This window comes from Pleuronectes platessa, chromosome 23 (assembly GCF_947347685.1).
Source record: "Pleuronectes platessa chromosome 23, fPlePla1.1, whole genome shotgun sequence".
NCBI classification, from domain to species: Eukaryota; Metazoa; Chordata; class Actinopteri; order Pleuronectiformes; family Pleuronectidae; genus Pleuronectes; species Pleuronectes platessa.
Genome location: NC_070648.1, coordinates 12,694,076 through 12,714,531, shown reverse-complemented (window position 1 = coordinate 12,714,531; position 20,456 = coordinate 12,694,076). Strand labels below are relative to the sequence as shown.

General features: G+C 42.9%; 1 protein-coding gene across 2 annotated transcripts in view; it reads left to right on the top strand.

Moving 5' to 3' along the window:
- LOC128429777 (mitogen-activated protein kinase kinase kinase 11) overlaps nt 1-20,456 on the top strand; it is a 44,723-nt gene that overhangs the window by 5,914 nt on the left and 18,353 nt on the right. For both annotated transcript variants that reach the window (XR_008333903.1, XM_053415563.1), the window contains exons 2-5: nt 13,749-13,929; nt 17,090-17,238; nt 18,301-18,476; nt 19,278-19,524. Coding sequence is in view for 1 of the 2 variants with exons in the window: in XM_053415563.1 (XP_053271538.1) it covers nt 13,749-13,929; nt 17,090-17,238; nt 18,301-18,476; nt 19,278-19,524 (753 nt within the window). In the remaining variant the exon portion in view is untranslated. The remainder of the gene's footprint in view (nt 1-13,748; nt 13,930-17,089; nt 17,239-18,300; nt 18,477-19,277; nt 19,525-20,456) is intronic.

Sequence of the window (20,456 nt, the reverse complement as noted above, 5' to 3'; positions counted from 1 at the left end):
AAGTCATACAAAGGAAACCGAGGCCTTTTAGTAGAAAGTCGATTGACACCGGCATCGCTGGGTATGTCCATTAGAGAAACCTTAGACACACATCTACACACTGGCTTAAATATTGAGCCAGTAATGCTCATTCGAACAATGAGGAGTCACCTGAGGAGTCATCTGCACTGTATAGCTTTTCAGAATAAAAGCACACACAGAAACGGTACACATGATGTCCCTGTGCTCCCGTAATTCGAATTTGGTTGTCTGACATTTCTTTTTTTCTTCCAGAAATTTCAAATACATCTCATAATCGTATTTGAAACTCTTGAAAAAATAATCCAACCTAATATTGACTGCATTTCATGGCATATAGTTCAAAGCTCACAGGAAAACCGCAGTAAATTGACATTAAGGTCGGATTATTTTGGCGAAACTGGTGATATTTAGATTATGAATCATCATTAAAGGGTATAACAACCGGTTGATACATAGATTTGTTAATTGGACAGAAAATGAGTCTGGAGCTATTTTGATTTGATTGTTTACCTGCTCTTTCCAGTTTCCTAAACGTTGAATGAATATATTTTTCATGCATGATATGAAAGTGAATAGTTGGGCCCCACATGTACACCTGGCTTCAGTTGTTGAATTGTCTCTCATGTCTGTCAAGTCTTTAAATTCTGTAAATTCAGTAACATGTTTTCTAACAAGAAAAAAGGAACTGGAGCATTGGAATGAATAGCTGATTCAGCAAATGCTTCATCGACCCCGTTGATCTCAGTGTAGAAATTAACTATAAACTATGAACGAGGAACATTTGAATTATCTATGTGATGCTGTGTAAAATAATATCCCTTCAGTTTCATATCAGAACGGTGAATACATTAACATACAGTGCTGTTCTAGACTCTGACATTTACAACCCACTCAGTGTCCTCCTCCAAACTTTTTGAATGACTCAACTAGCTCACCACTTTTTGATCCTCTCCACCGTGAAGAGCAAATTTATGCATCGGCTGAGTGTTTTCATTCAGCGGGAGGTGTAACCTCAAAAGTCAAACATGGCAAGAAACTGCATCATCATGAAGTAATCCATCCATAAACGAAGCTGCGGCTCCAGCTTTCCTTTTGCTGACTGGCGGATCTAAGGGGTGCCTGGGGTGTCCCGAGAGGGGGTCTGAAGGAGGTCACCTGGGACGAAGCTCAGCTGCGTTGCTGCCGGCTCACAGTGTGTGTCAGCGGGTGATAAGGTAGAGGGGAGCTCGCAAGCTGAACTTAACATATAGCTCAGTCAGCTGCCTAGCTATACCATTAATTTGCCTACATGTGGAGGACAGAGAAACATGATGCAGAGCAGTCTATCCCAGTCTTGTGAACACGATATCTCTAGAACGCCTTAAAGGAATTTCTTAGAATTTGGTACAAACGTTAACGTTAATAAACTGACAAGATTGTGGTGGTCAAAGGTCAATTGTGACCTCACAAATCATGCTTTTGGCCTCTTGAACATGATATCTCGAGCCTGCCTTTAGGGAATCGCTTCAAAATTTGACCAGTTGTCCTTTGAACCCAAAGATAAATTGATTTGATTTCAGTAACAAATGGTCACGGTGACCTCATGAGAGTTATTCAAATTAAATTATATATACTAAAACCGCTTTGGTTGGCAAAGGCATATTACCAGGTAATTCTAGTTTTGTTAGAATTTTGGACATTTTCATATCCTCAAGGTGAGGTTGAGACTAGTTCCATGCCACACTGAGCTGCTTAAAGAAACAATTTGTTATGTCTTTTAAACAAATCAGAGCTGTAGTACTTCAATCCACAAGTTCAAACATTACAGCCTCTTTAACTGATTGTATTTCGGCTACAACTTCAACATTTCAAGTGCAAATGATCAGCAGCGAGCAAACACATGTTATTATCTCATTATTGCACTCCTTGTTCCAGAACAAAAAAAGCCAAAGCCACAATCTCAGGGTGATATTACATAGAAGTAGAAATTCAAGTCAAGCCACTGTCATTACTTAAGTGTCTTCGATTGTAATAGTGAAGGCAGAAAGGAAACGTGGGAAAGAGAGGAAGGGGATGACATGTAGCAGATGGTCTGGCTGTCTGAGAGTCAAATCTGGGACTTGCTGCTCAAGGCATTTACATTCATGTGGTATGTGCCCTGCCCCGTAATGATCGATATTTAATCAGGTCCAATCTGTATGCTGACGTTTGGGTTTTAATTAGAAAATGATTTCAGTCTATTACTGCAATTTCTGCACCATTCGGCCAGAGTCTTCATAGCATATAGAACATGTGCCCACACAATGACTGCAAGCCCACGCCTAATCATGAAAGCTGCACAATGTATATGTGTGTGTGTGTGTGTGTGTGTGTGTGTGTGTGTGTGTGTGTGTGTGTGTGTGTGTGTGTGTGTGTGTGTGTGTGTGTGTGTGTGTGTGTGTGTGTGTGTGTGTGTGTGTGTGTGTGTGTGTGTGTGTGAAGACCAGGCAGGATGAGTGAGGGGAGGAACAACAAAACTGCAAGGGGGGAGGAGGAGAGGGATAGAGGGAAAAAACAAAAAAGAAAAGCAGACACAGGAAGGTCAGAGCGCACAGGAAGTAGAGAGGTTTACAGAACTCGGCCAGAGTGGAAATCTGCCCTTGTTTTTTGAGTCTTCAACCTCATTCTCAGCCCGGCCTCTATATTTTTTTTACCCCAGATCACAAGACCGTACCCTTGCAAATGAGTAAAAACCTACTGTATGTATGTTTGTGGAAGAGAAAACCTTTCCAAGGATTTTAGTTTGCGGTGAGTTCTGCATGGAAGGCAGCGGGAGGCAGTGTTACTTATCAGTTCCTTACACAGAGTGGACATTGTTCACATTATATTGACTTCTGTATCATCCTTCTCTCAACATGGCTCCTTTGACATACCCTCGGGAGAAAGCCCTATAGTAAGCCTGTAACCCATTTTCGATGGATTGTAATATAATACAACTGTTACAGGTCTTAAATTTGTTATGCAGGAAAAAGCTATATCAGCACAACAGCAGGGAAGATAAGGAAATACCCTGTATTAAGGTTGCTTTAAAGTCAAGACTACTCACCACCGGTACATAATATATCCCTACACTGTATGGTAATGCAATACTATACAATATAGTATTGTTCTCCTGTGAGTTAACGTGGAAAGGCGTGAATTTCACACTTATTTTGTTGAATAATGACTGGGTCACAGGAGTGTAATGCCTTTTTAAATGGAAGACGTGCTGCTTCATATTTGGCTGCTATATGTAGCTGCTTTCGTTTTTTACATGAAGCATGGTTTTATGGCTCCAGATAATATAATGCTAAACTGGAAGAGAACTCATAGAATGCATATCTCCACCAAGGCCCACCAGTCCTTTTCAAGTCAATCAAGCTGCACTGAATTTAACAGACTCATAGAAGCAAGTCCCCTCAGTATAACAGATTCAGTTTCATCTATCCAGGAAACAGTCCCTAGGAAATTGGCGAAAGAGTCCAAAAAGTTGATATCTGATCCACACCAAAGTTTAATTTGTTCTTCCCTGATCAGTACCACATACGTCCACCAAGTAACGTGGAAATCCCTCTGGTGTTTTTTGTGTAATCCTGCTAACAAACAGACAAACAAACAAACAAACCGCTATGAAAACATGACATCCTGTTTCAGGAATATGAAAAGAATCAGTAATGCCCTGACCTTCATCATTGTCCCTGGTTTTAAAATACCCCAGACCTTTGTCAAGACAGAGACCGACATACACTATCTAATATTAACCTATATTATAAAACTATTTATTCAGTTAAGACAAATATCATGGTGTTCTGCCGTTTACATGCTCACTTTTATCTCATTACGTCTTTTCTGCAACATAAGTTCAAGCAATCAGGTTGTGTTGCACTAGAAAAACATTTTCTTGTCACCTACAATCAGACTTGTTTGCCTGTAATTGCCAGGGTTCCTCCAGCGTGGTGTAAACTCAAACAGGAAAGTTGAACAGGTTCAGGTTCCTGGACAACATTGTAGGTGGTCAAAAAGAGGTTGTATAGTGATTTATCTGTTGGCGATGTGCTGCAGAATCAGTGCAGTGCGTTGTTCTTTTGTACCAGCTTGTGCTTGATCCATCATATTTACCTTCTGACAACATCTGCCCTGCCGACTCCTGCTACCCCGTGGGGTCAACGCAGTAAGGACCCCCCTGTTTGAGTTTCTAAGGAAATGTCACTAAGGAAGGTTAATTTTCAACATGTGAAGACTGGAGGCTTGTTAATAAGTGACTGTTTTCAGGACCTCTCAGCCTTCATACCTGGCGCTAGATACTTTGCATAGGGAATCATTTGCAACTCCCTCTGACAGCGTTAATGCTCACAAACAGAATATTCCCCTGGGTATGTTCCTCATCACTGTGATGATGATAAGCTGGTAGCTTCTTTTCTGAATTGTGTTTGATAAAAAACTGGCTTGTCTTGGTCAAATTTCCATTTGTTTTGTCGTTGTAAAATGTTATATGTTTTTTTTTTTATCTTGTACCCTGAAAAGTTTTAATAAGCGTTTTACCAAAACAATTGATCAATTCCTCAAAAATAATCAACAGATGAATTGATAATGAACATTATCATAAAGAAATCCACAACTTTATTGCACCTTTTTGTTTCAATCTTACTTCATACCTTCATACATTTTTACAATACAATTTATGTCCTTCAACTATTCACACACATGTTCATACATCTATGTGAGGCACTTCCTCTATCACTCTTCAACTCAGTTGCTTATGCCTCTTTTAAGCCCAAATAAGCAGATATACACATGCCAATATTACAAAGCCCGAGTGGACTGCAGACTCATTTGACCCGGAAGTGAACTCCCTTTGCAGACAAAAGGCAGATGTTGGTGTGTTTCTTGGACCAGCGGAAAAGGGGCTTGGCTGACGAGAAGTTTCACCACACAAAGAAACCCACAGTCAGAGATTCACAGATTTTGAAAGCAACCCAACAGGTTCCTCAAGCTTATTTGGAAGTGTTAATGAAGATGTGAAGTGTTGCAGCACGCCACGCAGAAGTGACACAACAAACTGCCATTACTGATGTCAGGTTTAACTAAGGACAGACTTGTTGTGTAGCGGCTGAATAAAAATGTACTTGAACCTGAATCGCAACTTCATCAAGTGAGGAGGAGATACGCTGCCTCAGACTAACTGCAGAATCTTCTATTCATAGTTAGCAGTCAGTTGCGCCCTGTTTTGTAGTGAGTATTATTATTATTATTATTATAGTTGTGTGCCTCAGAGCTCAGACGAAACTCCAGCGGAATGAGTGCTGGTTTCACCATGAGTTGACATCTGCTGCACTATGATTATGCCCTATCTCTCTTTCTCTCTCACTAGCTGCCTGGTCAGAGGTTGCCAGACTGTCTGTCAGCCTATGGCCTCGTCCCTCAGGGGACAAAGCTCCCGTTCTTCCTGGGGAAAGCCCCCACCCTGCTGGAATTCTCCCAGCGCCTACGGGTGCAGGGCAGGGAGGGAGGGAGGGAGGGAGGGAGAGGGAGGAAGGTAGAAAGAGCATAGAGGAGGCTAAGGTTGCACTGATGGGGCTATTTAAATAAGTTAATACAGATATTTATTTTGACTTGGACCAATATTGAGCACCTTGAAGTGCCAAAATTCTTGAAGACTTTGGACTTTTGGGTAAACTCTTATTGTTTTTCAGGATTTCTTTCTATGTTTGACTTATTTTCTGAATAAAAAAATAACTGCAAACTATTATAACAGATTTATACAGCGCTGTTCTGATCTTATCTACCACTCAAAGCACTTAACAGTACAAGTCACATCCCCCGTTCATACACACATTGCCAGAACAACTGCCATGGGCCCTTTGGGAGTTAGTCCCTTGCCCAAGTACACTTTGGCATGCAGACTAGAGGAGCCGGAGTTTGAACCACCGACCTTATGGTCATTGGACAACCTGTTCATATCTCCTGAGCCACAGAGGCCTGTAATATCAATATCGGCCTGGTTTGCTTTCAAAATTCTCAAGCAGTGTGACCCATCCAGAGGCTGGGCCGTGAGGACTGATGCGATGAGAGGTAGAGATGTAGATGTGCTGACTTATAGAGAGAAAGTAATTAAGTGAGGTGCAGAGTGAGGAGGCAGAGAGCGCCTCTGTGGAGCTGGAGTCTGCATGTGGCAGGATATCGTGAAGGGGCTGGAGGGTTAGGGAAAGACCTGCAGCAGAAAGGTTACCGCCTCTATGACTGTTTGTTCAGAATTAGACGCATGTCCTTGAGCAGGACGTTGAGCCTTTACAAGCTTCTGCTCTTTTTGAATGTCAGGCGCTGCAGATGTTAGCTACTGCCACTTCTGTTCTCGTACAACACGCAATTGCTGACAGATTTGATCACATTTAGTTTAAATAGCATTTTCTCTCTGAATTGCTTGAAAATACTGTATCCAGCATCTGAGTTTTTGATGTTTTCGTATCTTAAACCACAATTATTAAAAAAATTATCACTTGATGGCTACATAGATTACATGCAATTGCTCAAAGAGTGAACTGAATGCTAACAGACCATAGGCAATAAGTCAAACTACTCACCAGGTCTGTATTGCAGTGAAAAGTGAGCGGTGGGCGATGAACGGTAGCAGCACGTATCACATTAAAATCAATACCTATATAACAAGTCCAACATATATCTCATAATATGCTGCATATGAATTGTGCAAGCACAGGAACATAATTGATCCACGTCAGATTATGAAAAGTATTTTGCTAGATATCAACACATTTTTAACTCCGCCAAAGTAACTGATGCAGATCCAATTCAGGGGGCGAATCCAGGGACATATTTTTTATACTTTCTTTAACAATGTGGCGTATTTAAAATTGTTCACATTTTCTCTAGGGAGTAATTCATGGATCTTAATGAAGAAAATCACCTTTGAGGAACTGATTTCTATGAGTGTGTGAAATTTGGTGCTGCATGATTGGATTTAAGGGGACTGTTTGGCCTTCGTGGTGGTATGCGGCTTACTGGGTGCCATTCTAGTTTTTGAATGTAACGCCTAGCCCCAGGAAAAATGTAATATTAGCCTTTTACTTCGGTCGAGCAGTATTGACCTTCAACATTACAAGAGAAAGGGCTTTTAAAGATGTGTGTTTATCTAACTAGGACAGTCGGAAGAGCAGGACAGAGGTGTTAGCCTAAACTCACCATGACTGGCTTCCACACAGTGGAGAAATTTGTCCTCAGGCCGCTGTAACTTCCTTGAAACACGAGATCACTACATTGGCAGTGATGTCACAACAAATTCCCTGAAACTATTTTTGTTTTTTTTCAAGAGCTTGAGCTGATTTGCACATTAAGCTGTGGATTTATTCAGCTATTATGAAATCTAAATACGCCTAAAGCGCTTGTAATGACATATGAGGAACGTGGGAATTGTAAATAGTCATTATTTGGCCGGGATGGTAATTTTTTATCTGTCAGGTAGCTTATTTTAAATCAACCCTGGAATGTCTCGTGCAACAATCCCTGGTACTGGGATCCTCGCTCAGGTGACTGTTCCAGGGTGGACTCAGTCCCAGCACCAAACTCTTATCTAGGCTGCCTCGCTGGCAGGAGTCATGTCTGCTACTGACACACTCTTGTTTCTGAGCAACAAACAATGCCAAACAGAGTCTCGTTGCCATGGAGATCTGTCACGGTGTTTTTGTGGCGACACTGTTGGTTTCGCCTCTCCATCAGGGGGATGTTCTGTCTGGGCAAGACTGATCTAGTCATTCTACTCGACGGTATCCTTTGAAGGAACGGTGGATTTCCTGCCCTGCTTTGCCACTTTCGTTAACACACCCACTCAAAATGTGATATCAGGTGGGAGATAACAGAGGATGTAGGCAAGAAAGGAAAAACCATGTGTTGTTTACGTGTAATCTATCTATAAATTGTCCTACATATGGCGATAATGCTCTAGCTATTTGTGTTTGCGCTGTTTCTATAGCTCCTCTACAAAGCATGGCGTGGTGGGTGTGTTCTTTCTGTTTTTTTATTAGACCACAGCTTCCTCCAACGCACCCCCCTCCGGACTTCAGCGCACGACTTAAAACCTCCCAACTGTTCTCAGTACAGTTTTGAAGATGTCAGCAGCAGACTTCGTGTTAGGTGGGGGAGTGGCTGATTTAGACACAGTGTGTTACCACATGCCGTCCAGTAAGCAGCTCACTATTGTGGCAGACGTCGTCAGAGCGATGGCGGTGGTGAGAGGAGGGAGGCCGCTGGACTGTGGATGCCCTCCGCCTCGGCTCGAGCTGTAGAGAATGTGCTTGTGCTGTGTTTGTGTGTGTGTGTATGTGTGCTGAAACTGCTGCGATGCTTCTGGTGTGGACTCGCATGTTTGTTTCTATGACTGGTTGTGTGTTTGCGTGTGTGTAGGTGTGTTCTATAGATCTATGCATACATGCATGAGTGTGCGTTTGTGCACAGGTAGGCTATATCTGTACGATAAGTGCAGATTCATTTATATTTATGAGTCATGCATATTGATTATGTATTTGTAGGAACCATGTTGTGCATGTGCCTGTTGGCCTTTACAATAAATCTGTCTCTGTGAGTGTGGGTGCCATACTGGTGCAAGATAGGCCTGAGGCCAACAACTGTGATGTAATTTACCCAGCATGCCTCTCTACATGAACATATTAATATCACAGGATGGATACAAGGTTGTCTATAAGTCTGTCTGTCCGTCTTCCTCTGTTTGTTTGTTGTTAGAGTTGCCAAGATGTTTTTTGCCCCAAAAAAGTTACATCATGCAAGTATCAGTTTAACATTTTCCTCTGGAGGTCAAGCCTAATACAACAACTGTGAACTGGTTTATCTTTAAAGGTGTTCGTAGGTGTAATGCTCAACTTCGGACACATCTTAGATAGCCGTCTCCCCCTTGCTCCAATCTTTATGCTTAACTAGGCTAACGATACACTGACCACCTGGTGCCCAAATATGATACCGATATGCTCTTCTCACCATTCAAAATAAAGTAGATGAGCATATTTCTTTAAAATGTTGAGCTGCTATTTGAGTTAAACCAGTTCGAATGATGTAATGCAGCAAATATCTATCAACTGTACATAGACAGTAGCATGTCAAAGGTCAAACTTGATTTTGTTCAAGTCAGACTTACTTGTCAACAATAGGGAATTTAAAGGGCCACAATTTACACAGAGGGGCCATTCCTCTTGTTATTTCTTGGATAGTATAGCTCACTGGATTTCTTAACAAAGACAACGCATATAAAATGTCTGTTCAAAATGGCCTTAGTGATACAAAATGGTTGATTGGGATTATGCAGACTCATTGTGATCACATTTGATAAATTACATTTTGTAAAATAAATAATCTAGTATCACGTGGCTGATTACTAGTTAAATGGGCCAGTTAATAGCACACCCATAACCAACGGATATGACCTACACTTTTAGTGTGTGTGTAAAGTATATAACTGTTGTGTATTCATGTGTGTCCTTCAGCTGTAAGCTCTGTTATGTGTGTGTTTGTGTCTGTTTGTGTTTGTGTCGTAGAGCAGAGATTTCTCACACTTTGTTACTTGTGTGCTGCTGGATGTATTGCAAAATAATTGAAACAGAATGTGAGCTTGTTATGTGTAAAGTGTCTGTTTGCCCATGTTGAATGACTGCTGTGTGTGTGTGTGTGTGTGTGTGCGTGTGTGTGTGTGCGTGCACGCAACATTATCTATAATCCTGCTTTCTAAGCCCAGACAGCCACTTTTAGCTGTGCCCTGTCTTACTCAATCATATGATACTGATCAACATTCGGCACCTCTTTCTCTCGCTCTCTGTCACCTCAGCTCGTTTAACCACAGCACCACTTCCCCCCCCGTCCGTCGCTGTCAGTATCTGGAGCCACATGACCCCTCTTAACCCTAGTTTCCTAAAATAGGTGCTGTCGTTAATGTGCACAATGAACGGTGAGCAGGAACAAATGGGCTCCTGGGTTTTTTTCTTCTTTTCTTTTATAAAGTAAGAGCTTGCAGGTAATTGGGTGATACCGGCGTCACTTCCTGGAAGTGAGGTCACGACACAATGAGTGAGCACCAGGGTGGAAATGGGGGTGACTGACCGTGGACTTGTTTTTACCAAGCGTTGATCAGCAGTGGAGCAAGGGATCGGAGCCTGTTGCAGTTAATACACACACACACACACACACGCACACACACACACACACACACACACACACACACAAACACACAAACACCACTGCCACCCTCTCCCTGAGGGCCTGTGGCATTGACAGCAACAATGACTCAGCTGTAGAATGGACAGAAATTGATTTTCTGCAGAAAGGTTAAATGAGCAGGCACTTTTTTGCACACTGTAGAGCTTGTTTTTGTTTTGGCCATTGGCTACTTTTTATTGGTTGTGCCTTCTTCTCGAGGCAGAAGTCGATTTGACAGTATGAGATTGACTTACCCTAATGCAGCCCCCCCCCCCCCCCCCCCCCCCACACCCCATTTAGAAAGATGTCTGTCTGACTGTTGGAACAAAGGGAGAAACCTCCATTGACTGTCTAAGTCTGCACCTGTCATTTTTGCAGAGACAGCATGGACAGTATGTTTTCATGGAAGGGGTCTGTGGGTAGTTTTTGAAGGACTGGGTGAAATAAATCCTTTTCAAATACACAAGCAAAAGGAACCAAGTCTTCCACCCCATCAACGTACACGGACACTCACATAGCAGACAACACAACCTCTTGTGATGCATTCCTTTGTGACGTCAAACTCGCTGCCTCTGGGCTACGAGGCACAGGATGTCTGAGAGAGAGAGAGAGAGACAGACAGACAGGGAGACAAAGGCAGAGACAACAAAGAGAGAACCCGAGTGGGTCGTTTATACATGGAGGCATATATAAAATTCATATTTGTGTAGTGAAAGAAACGGGAAACTGGGGGTCATTTTCTTTTTTGTGAAAAACTCGGTGAAAAGGAGGAAACAAAGGGAAAAAGAGCGGCGTGCTCAGAAAGTCAGAAAGTGACTGCAAATAGCAGGAGTCTTACTTCCCTATAATAAGTCAAATTCTTTGCTGCTTCTCCGCCCTGCGTCTGACGGCCAGCCTTGCCCTGAACGGTAACCATCCTGCCAGCAAAGGGGAAGAGAGGCCCAGCTGCCGATCATACTGAGACATGTGATACAAAGTCACACCACAGCCACTGACCTCCTTGGCTTTATATTCTGTTCTCACAGAGACTCGCCTGGAGAACTTTCAATGCTGTGTGGCTGTTTACCACAATAAGTTTACTCGTAGGTTATTACATTTCCCCCCAGGATCAATAAAGTATCTAGCCATCTATCTATCTATCCTCTAACTTTTACAATGTGTACTTATCTCATTTTGGATTTCTCTATTCTCGTCCTTGTTTACTGACTGTATATGACCAATACCTGGCAGCAGCATTCCATATCTGAGCTGCCCTCAGTAAATCCACTTACTGATTCAGATCTGCTTTACTGAATCCCGGGATCATCATGTTGTTCATGTTGAATTCACATCTAGGATCCAGGTAACATTAAAATACCTCTTTAAATACACATTTAACTAGAAAAAGCCTAGATTTAAGGACTTGTTTCTCTTATGACAGAAGTTGAAGGTTTCTCCTCACAAAACACAAACAGTGATATTTTTAAAAGGATTTAAGGTTTTTATTGAATGTACAAGCAACATGTAACAAGTCATGCATCTTGATGAAAATCATGAGGCATGTTAAGGGTACTAACATTCATGTGTAATTTTGTGCGGATCCAACCAAAAATCCGGATCTAGTGAAATTAAATTTGGTTTCATAAGTGGACTGTCTGGCTTCGGTGGAGGAATGTGCTCCGAGTGCCATTCTAGTTCAGGTTGTGATTTGAGTGGAACCAGCATTTTTTGGAGTTATATTAAAGTTAAAGTAAGTTAAGAAAGATGCACCCTGTGAGGCCTCTCGTCTCAGGAGCAAAACCTAAAGCAAATCAGCTGATGTCGGCAGAAATGGTTTAATCAGCAGAATGAATCTTTAATACTAAATGGTGAATGGTAAATGGTTTTGTATTTATATAGCGCCTTTTCTAGTCTTGATGACCACTCAAAGCGCTTTACAGTACAGTTTTACACTCACCCATTCACACACACATTCATACAGTGCATCTATTAGCAGCACTTTTGTTGTTCTATGAGGACCAAATCAGGGTTCAGCATCTTGCTCAAGGACACTTCAGCATGCAGGTGGGGAAGACTGGAGATTGAACTGCCGACCTTCAGGTTGGAGGAAAACCGCTATGGAGGAAAACAGCCTCTGACAAACATATGAACTTCACGTGGCCTAAATATATATTTTTTCTCATGCTGACACACTTAATGAACTAGGTTGGATTTGTTTGTTGCGTTGGGTCTTTAGTTTGACACAGTTTTAGTTTGAAGGCGTGTTAGACTGCACTATATAGCTCTGTGAGGCAACTCTGTGTTCTCTGCTCAGAAAATATGAATGGATGATCAGTTCTGGAGTCTAAGAGCTGCTCCCTGTGACGGGCAGTGGGCCTGCTGTCAAAAGAAGCTGTGTGACTTTTCCGTCACGAAAGGAAATAAAAAAAACAACAACATCCGTCTCAAGTATTTGTTTAGTCTTACGTCAACGTGATATCATACTTTCATAATTCTCTGCATTTTCCAGGCACACAAACAACAACCCACCCATCACCAGAGTAGGAATTGAGAGATTTTCATGAGAAAAAGTCTGAATCATATCATGAACCAATGCATAATTTGTTCCATAAACTGTGTCAACATGTTTTGTGCTTTGAACTTGTAAACAGAGTATTGGCAGATATTTTCAATGTGCTTCAACATGTGCTCGCGGTTCATTGCTGTTTCCTTTCGCCATACTCATTAACTTAACTGTAAAAATCTCCGCTTCCTGTTCAGAAAAACAAAGTGCCCAACATTAAACAAGGAAAAACTTGTTTTCCCATTAAACAAGGAAAAACTAATATGGTATTTTGGGGGGGAGGGTTGCAAAAAAACTAAATAGTCCAATAATTTTTTTTTATAAACTGTTAAATATATTTGCAATTTATTAACATGAAGTAAAATAATATATGTATTTTCACAGCAGAAGAAGTGAAGTCTCACTGCAATTACAGCTCCAAAAGTAGCCTTGGAAAGGAGAGGCTGCCTGTAAAATAAGAGTTAACTAATAAATAACAATTAGTGGAACAAACAACCCCAAACACACCGATAATACAATGATTTAGAGCAGTTGCCGGACTCTATAAATACAAAAGGGTGCTTCCTCTCTATTTGCCTGTGTGGCTAACGTGTTGAGCTAGTTCGCTGATGACGCAGCTCGGCTGAGGGTGGTGCCATCTAAACCACGCAGTATACACAGTAGGAAAACACATTTGTTTCATGACCCTGCTGCCATTCACCTGTAAATGTTACCCTCAGCCATTTAAAGGGAAAGAGCTGCCTGATAAATCTAATGTGAGGGAACTGTGTAACAGGATACTTGTAAGTGTTTGCCACTGTCAGTTTGGATTTGAGCGGCCCACAAAGAGGAGGAAGAGGAAGTGAGAGAGACATGGAGAATGTGTGTCTCTAGTTTTCTCAGTTTCGAGCAAGAACGGTGTAGAACGTGTCTGCAGGGATGCATTTCCTGTCGTTTGTAATCACTGATTGTATATTTTTTCTTCTGTGTCCATCAGTTCTCCTGGCTCAGCCCATAGAGAACGAGTGCATGGAGGGTCTGACGTTGAAGATCACCGACTTTGGCCTGGCGAGGGAGTGGCATAAGACCACCAAGATGAGCACCGCCGGCACCTACGCCTGGATGGCCCCGGAGGTCATCAAGTCCTCCACCTTCTCCAAGGGCAGCGACGTCTGGAGGTGTGTGTGTGTGTGCATGTGCATGTGTGTTTGTGTGTGTGTGTGTGAAGCGCAGCGATATTTGGCTGCCATGGAATTTACAATGGAATTCTGATGAATCAAATCCAGGACTTTTTTTAATTGTGAGTGCAGGTGTGCTCGCAAGGTATTTGAGTAATCAAAAGCCTTCTGTGTTCGTCGTAACTCCTGAGAAAAGGCGGTATGGTTTGAGTCATGGGCCCTTAAAGGAATAGCTTCACATTTTGGGAAATATACTTTTAATTCTAAACATGCAGCGAGGGCCTGTATGCAGGTGGTTTAGTTTCGAGAGCTACTATTCTAACATGATCTTGTGACATCTTTTAATCAAAAGGTCACAGCTTGTCTTCATAACAGCTTCATTCTTATGAAATCAGAAAATAAGTTAGCCTCCTGACATTGGAAAACTGATCTACAGTTTAATAGTCTGAGGAAAGTTGTTAGCGGACTGTATTAGAGTTTCTAAGGGGACAGATTTACAAAGTTTGTGAATAATGCAAGGATGTTTTGCTTTTAAACACTTTAATGGAAGGTTCAGCTGCCAGGCAAATGCCCGTGGAAGGGATATTGGAGTTAAAAAGATACGGGCAGTCTTCAACCTCATAAAAGTGCGCCATTAAATTATGTACGTTCAATACCGTCTTCTAATTATTTGCAGTTCCTCAGCTAAGTGGTAGAAAAAGTGGGGGTAAGGGTGAAAGTGCAGAGAAGCGAGGGTTGGGGGGCGTAGGGGGGGGGCAGTGATGAAGAGATTCAGGGACGGAGTGATGGATTGCAGTGAGGCCGCCGCAACCATGTGATGGCGTCTCTTCAAAGACATGCTCTGTGCTTTGTTGTGGGACATGTGTGCTGCACACTGTCCCATTGTCTCCAGCATAGACAGAGGAGGAGGCCACACACCAGACCACACCACAGCTTTTTATCTGGGAATAGTTCTGTGTGTGTGTGTGTGTGTGTGTGTCTGTGTGTGTGTCTACACGCTCCTATCTATATGTGTTTTTGGCCACATCTACACAGAGTGAGAAGAGTCCCTCAATTATGGTCTGTGGTTTCACAATAACACCTCGAAACAACTGTGATTTGTTGAGAGGATTGGATTGGAGATGGCTTCTAAGTGCTGTATGTGAATTTGCATTTGGAATGAAGTGAGCCGTGGCCGTCCTTACTCAGCAACAGGGAAATATATTAATTATGAATTAACGCAATAATGCATTCACGGCTTTGCTGCATTGTGGTTATTGCAGTGACTCTCATATGCCAGGGTTTAATTTTAATCCTGTGGATTTGGACCATATCATCCATTCGTAAAAGGATCTTTGCACACTCATACAGAGTCTATGTGAAACCAATTGAGCATGCCGGGACAGAGAACCTCTTTGAAAGCGTCCTTGAGAACACCAAAAGAGATTCTGCCCTGGTGCAAGCCACTTAAGGAATTTTCTGGTACTTGATAGAACCCTATTTTCCCGAGAGAGTGTAGTCTCTTTTTTTTCACTATTTCAATGGGCTCTTTGCTCTCTCACTATCACACACGTACATCCTCTCACTTTCCATCTCCCTCGTCTCTCGACAACAAACCCACGGCACCTCATTCTCACAGCAATCACTGCACAATCTGGAGAACGGCAAAATGAACGAGTGGCAGGCGGGGCGGCCCTGCTCTGAAAATGAAGGGTCATCTTTGTTCTACCACTCTTTCTCATTTGTCCATGGCCGCCCGTCTCCAGAGCTGCCACGCGGAGACGACGAGCGCCTCGGGGCGAGCCGGCGCTCAGCGTTTCTGCACAGTCACAGTGTGTGGAAGTTGTAATTAAAGAACTAAATAAAAAAGGGCTGCGGCCTGAGCTCTCCACTTAGCGAGCCTCCACTGCGCGTTCGGTCAGGTCCGGGCGAGGGCTAATTGACAGTGTGGGAGATCCAAGCCCTGCACCAAGCTTCAACTCCTTGGGACACAGGGCTGCTCCCATTGTGTGGCCTCCAATGTCTGTGTGTGTGTGTGTGTGTGTGTGTGTGTGTGTGTGTGTGTGTGTGTGTGTGTGTGTGTGTGTGTGTGTGTGTGTGTGTGTGTGTGTGTGTGTGTGTGTGTGTGTGTGTGTGTGTGTGTGTGTGTGTGTGTGTCAGTGTTCCTATGGTCATGGAAAACCTGGAAAAGTCATGGCATTTTAAAATGTGTTTTTCCAGGCCTGGAAAAGTCATGGGAAAAAAATAAAATCCTAAAAGTTTTGGAAAAGTCATGTAAATTTGTTATATTCATATTTTCAAATAATTCATATGCTTTTAAAGAAATACGCTCAAAATATAAGCAGGTACATTTGGGTTTGTGTCATTTAAGGTTTGTGCCATTTAAGGTATGCCTTAGAATTCTCATTGTTAGTTTAAATTTTATTTAAATTTTGTCACTTTTTCGCTTATACACCAAGATTTCACAAAATGTTCTGTCATGGAAATTTGGTTTAAAGTTATTGAAAAGTCATGGAAATCCATCGGTCAAAATGTGTATGAACCCTGGTGTGTGTGTGTACTTGTGTTTGCTCATGTCCGGCATTCATGAACTCGCCCTGCTTTGCCAGCACGTGCTTCTTCATGCAAATTTTTGTTGGTTCTCTTCTGTCACTACTATGATAATGAATATGTAAGGCCTAATGTGGAGGTGAAAGAAGGAAGTGTAATGTGCTCTATACTCAGATTTGATGCCCAAACATTGAGTTGAATGGTCTGCAAGCAACATGTGGATTAAACTATATTTCAGATAATCCTGGTTCTGGTAATTTAAGACTTATTGAGCTGCTTTTGCAGTAAAAACCCATGATCGGCCGTGATTCTATTTACAGTAAGGCCCCTTCAGTGAAGCAGCTGCAGGAAGTATGTATTTATAACAGCTTATAGATATGAAAACATTATCATATTGCGGCGGTCAAGTAAGTATTTTAAACAGGAATGGGCATTGTAACAAAGACTGCTGAAATGAATAGCGTGTGTAGTACAGCAGCTTGATTCAAAGAATTTCCAGTGTATCATCAAGTCCAAAGAATTCAGAGCTATATGTGTTGCAAAATACTGCATAATGATGCTTCTTGTGAAATGATATACTGTGTCTAATTTTGTCTCATGCCTTGTGGTGTGTTTTTCCCCCCCTCTCCAGCTATGGTGTTCTGCTGTGGGAGCTGCTAACAGGAGAGTCCCCGTACAAAGGAATTGACGGACTCGCTGTCGCCTACGGAGTCGCCGTCAACAAGCTGACGCTGCCCATCCCTTCCACGTGCCCCGAACCCTTCGCTCAGCTCATGTCAGGTGGGGGGGGGCGCACCTTTTCGCATGTCTAGCAATGTCACCGGATGCCCTCGTGCCACCGCTGCTTTCCGTTCGGTGGCGTGTGCGAGTCCTCCTGCGTGTGATCGTTGGTGTCCCCGGCATGCTCTCTTTCCATTTCCCCAAAGCTGGGTTGAAATTGAGCAAACAAATTCCTGTATGTTAATAACTCGGCTGTGCAGGGGAAGTGTGTCGTGCTGGGGCCACCAGCGTGTTTGTAACTGTTTGTGCTCTTCCCTTGTTTAGTTTCAAGTTAAAAAGAAATTGTCACCTTGGGCACCTCCTAACATGTTAACTGCTTGTTACCGAACGTACGATTGCTTTGAAGCAGACGCTGTGTGCAGTCTTTCCACTTGGCCCCTCTTGTTGTTTTTCTACCACTGTATCCATAGAGGAGATCAGTGCACACAAACCACCGATAGCCACCTCAGAGGATTAATTAATTGTTGGATTGGTTTTTGATCTGCTTGTAAGGCCCCAAGTGTTGCAGCAAATTATGCGAAACCCCTCACAGCCAGTTAATAAAGCGTGACACTTTGAGTAAGCGACTCCACAAGAGTAATCCGACTCCAGATGTTCACACAGGCTCACTCTCATGTCTGAAATATGTGAAAAATACAAACGACAGGTGTTGCTGCAGAATATTCCTTCAATTAACAGAAATAACCAACTCCTGATTTTAGGTCTTCACATGTATCTGGGTGATACAACTGGTCTTTTTCCAGTGCAGATCAGTGTGTGTCACTGAGTGACTTCCTTCTTTCACGTCCCTTGATTCACGACAAATGTCCAAAGAAGTGAAACTGTAGTGGAGGCAAGATTTTTCCATTTTGTTTTGAGGAATCAACATTTTTCCACTCGGTACCGAACTAAATACATCTTATAGTAATTTAAGGACACAGAAGGATTAGAGTTGCTCCAACATAAAACTCCTTAATGCCTGTTTCTCATTGTGAGGAAACCTATGCAACTGTAGAGATAATAACCCAAAGAGTGCGAGTGTGTGGTGTAGAACCCGCTGTCTGACTGAGTCTGCTCTAACAGAGTGCTGGGACCAGGACCCCCACCTGAGACCCGACTTCTGCTCCATCCTGGCCCAGCTGACGGCGCTGGAGCAGCAGGTGAAGGAAGAGATGCCACAGGACTCCTTCCACTCCCTGCAGGAGGACTGGAAACTGGAGATCAAGGACATGTTTGATGAACTCCGGGCTAAAGAGAAGGTAAGAGGCACCGTGCGAGCCACTCGCGTACCTGGTTTTCTCCAATGATCCTTGCGATCCATTCAGCTACCCAGAATTCTCAACTCCTGCTAGAAGCTGACTTATCTTGACTATCTCCTCACTGGTTTAACACTCTGGTCATGCTCAGTGAGTGCAAAAAAATGTTTGTCTTGTCAATTAAAGTCCTGCAACGGCCACAGACAACAGCATTTATCGTTTTTTTTATAATGCTATTGGGACATGAAGGGTTTCAGAAACAAATTACCAACTCTACCTTTAATAGATAAATCCATTAAAGCGTATCATGGGAGTATATTATTGCTACAGTTTTTCCTAGAAAGGCCACTAATATCAAACTGTTAAATGTAAAATGCATCACTAGATAAATATACAAATAAATAAATCGAAATAGCAGTTATCTTTGCGCCGATACACTTTTACATTCATACCTGAAGTAATTCATCTCCACAGACGGCACATCAAAGAAATATTCATTTTAGTTTCGGATGTTCATTTTTACTTTAATCTTTGTTTTTATTGGGTTGGAACAGTATCTAATGTAAGGTCCCTGGAGGAGGAGCCCATATACCGAACACTTTAGATCAAACACTAATCTGTGTGACATCAAATTAAATGTCAAACAGAAGCTGCTCGTCATCTTGCCATTAATACTGATGAAATGTTTTAGTGCAATCAACTTCACTGTCACCCAGGAGGCGATGGGACCGTAAACCTGCGATACCTCCGTCAAGCATGATCTGGGCCCTGCTAATATTAAACAGCTCCCCCCTCCTCCATCAGGAGCTGCGGTGCCGCGAGGAGGAGCTGAAGCGAGCGGCTCTGGAGCAGAAGTCCCATGAAGAGTTCCTGCGGCAGCGCGAGCAGCAGCTGGCCCAGTGGGAGCAGGACGTGTTCGAGCGCGAACTCAGCCTCCTCATCCACCACCTGAACCAGAACCAGGAGAAGCCCAACGTCAAGAAGAGGAAGGGCACCTTCAAGAAGCACAAGCTCAAGAGCAAGAACGGCGAGAAGATCAGCATGCCCCAAGGTGTGTGTCTGTGTCTGTCTGTGTCTGTCTGTGTGTGTCTGTGTGTGTTTGAAGTGTCTTTGATTTGTTCAGTCCCAAACAAATATAGCCGGATTGTGTCAGCCTGCAGTCTTGACGAGAAATCCCATTCCAAGAGCCATTACTGGCTCAGACTCAACAAGCAATAAAAACAACAACAAAAGTTAAAAAAAATGCAAGAGAACACTGAAGAGGAAGTGTGTGTGTGTGTGTGTGTGTGTGTGTGTGTGTGTGTGTGTGTGTGTGTGTGTGTGTGTGTGTGTGTGTGTGTGTGTGTGTGGGGGGGGGGGGGTTCTGTGGTGCAACTGGTTTTTAGCTCAGCTTTGCTTCAGGTTCATATCAGGGCTGGACTCATGATATTTGGTGCTGCATATATGTAATAACTTTTAAATTGTTTTCTTATATTTTTAGCACAAAAAATGCAATAACTTGGCAAAGATACAGCTAAAGCATTGATCTCACAGGTCTGACTTGCTGATGCAGTGTCTGCAGTGACCCACTCGCTCTCTTGTTGCTGCTGTTTTCCCTGTCACACTGAGCTGGTTGCTGGCTCCTTATGTATCCTCGACTATCACAAAGTCACATGGGCCGCTGCAGTTCTCATCAACTGGGGTTCAGTGTGTGCGAGTGTATTTTGGGCTGAGCAAGCATGCGTGAATGTGTGTGTGTCCGTGTGTGTGTCCGTGTGTGTTGTGGTTAGGCCTTTCCCAGCAGCAGTAGGGCAGTGATGTGGTGGTGGGGGTTTGATGAGAGGGGAGAGTGAGCCAACCACGCCTCTACACTTCCTGTCTATGGATACGCTGGCCTCTCTCTCTCTCGCTCTCTCTCCCTCTCTGTCTCTCTGTTCTTCTCCTCCCTAGTCTTTTTTATTGTACTTCTGACCTTTTCTTTTTTCCTTTCCTCTTTACACCAAT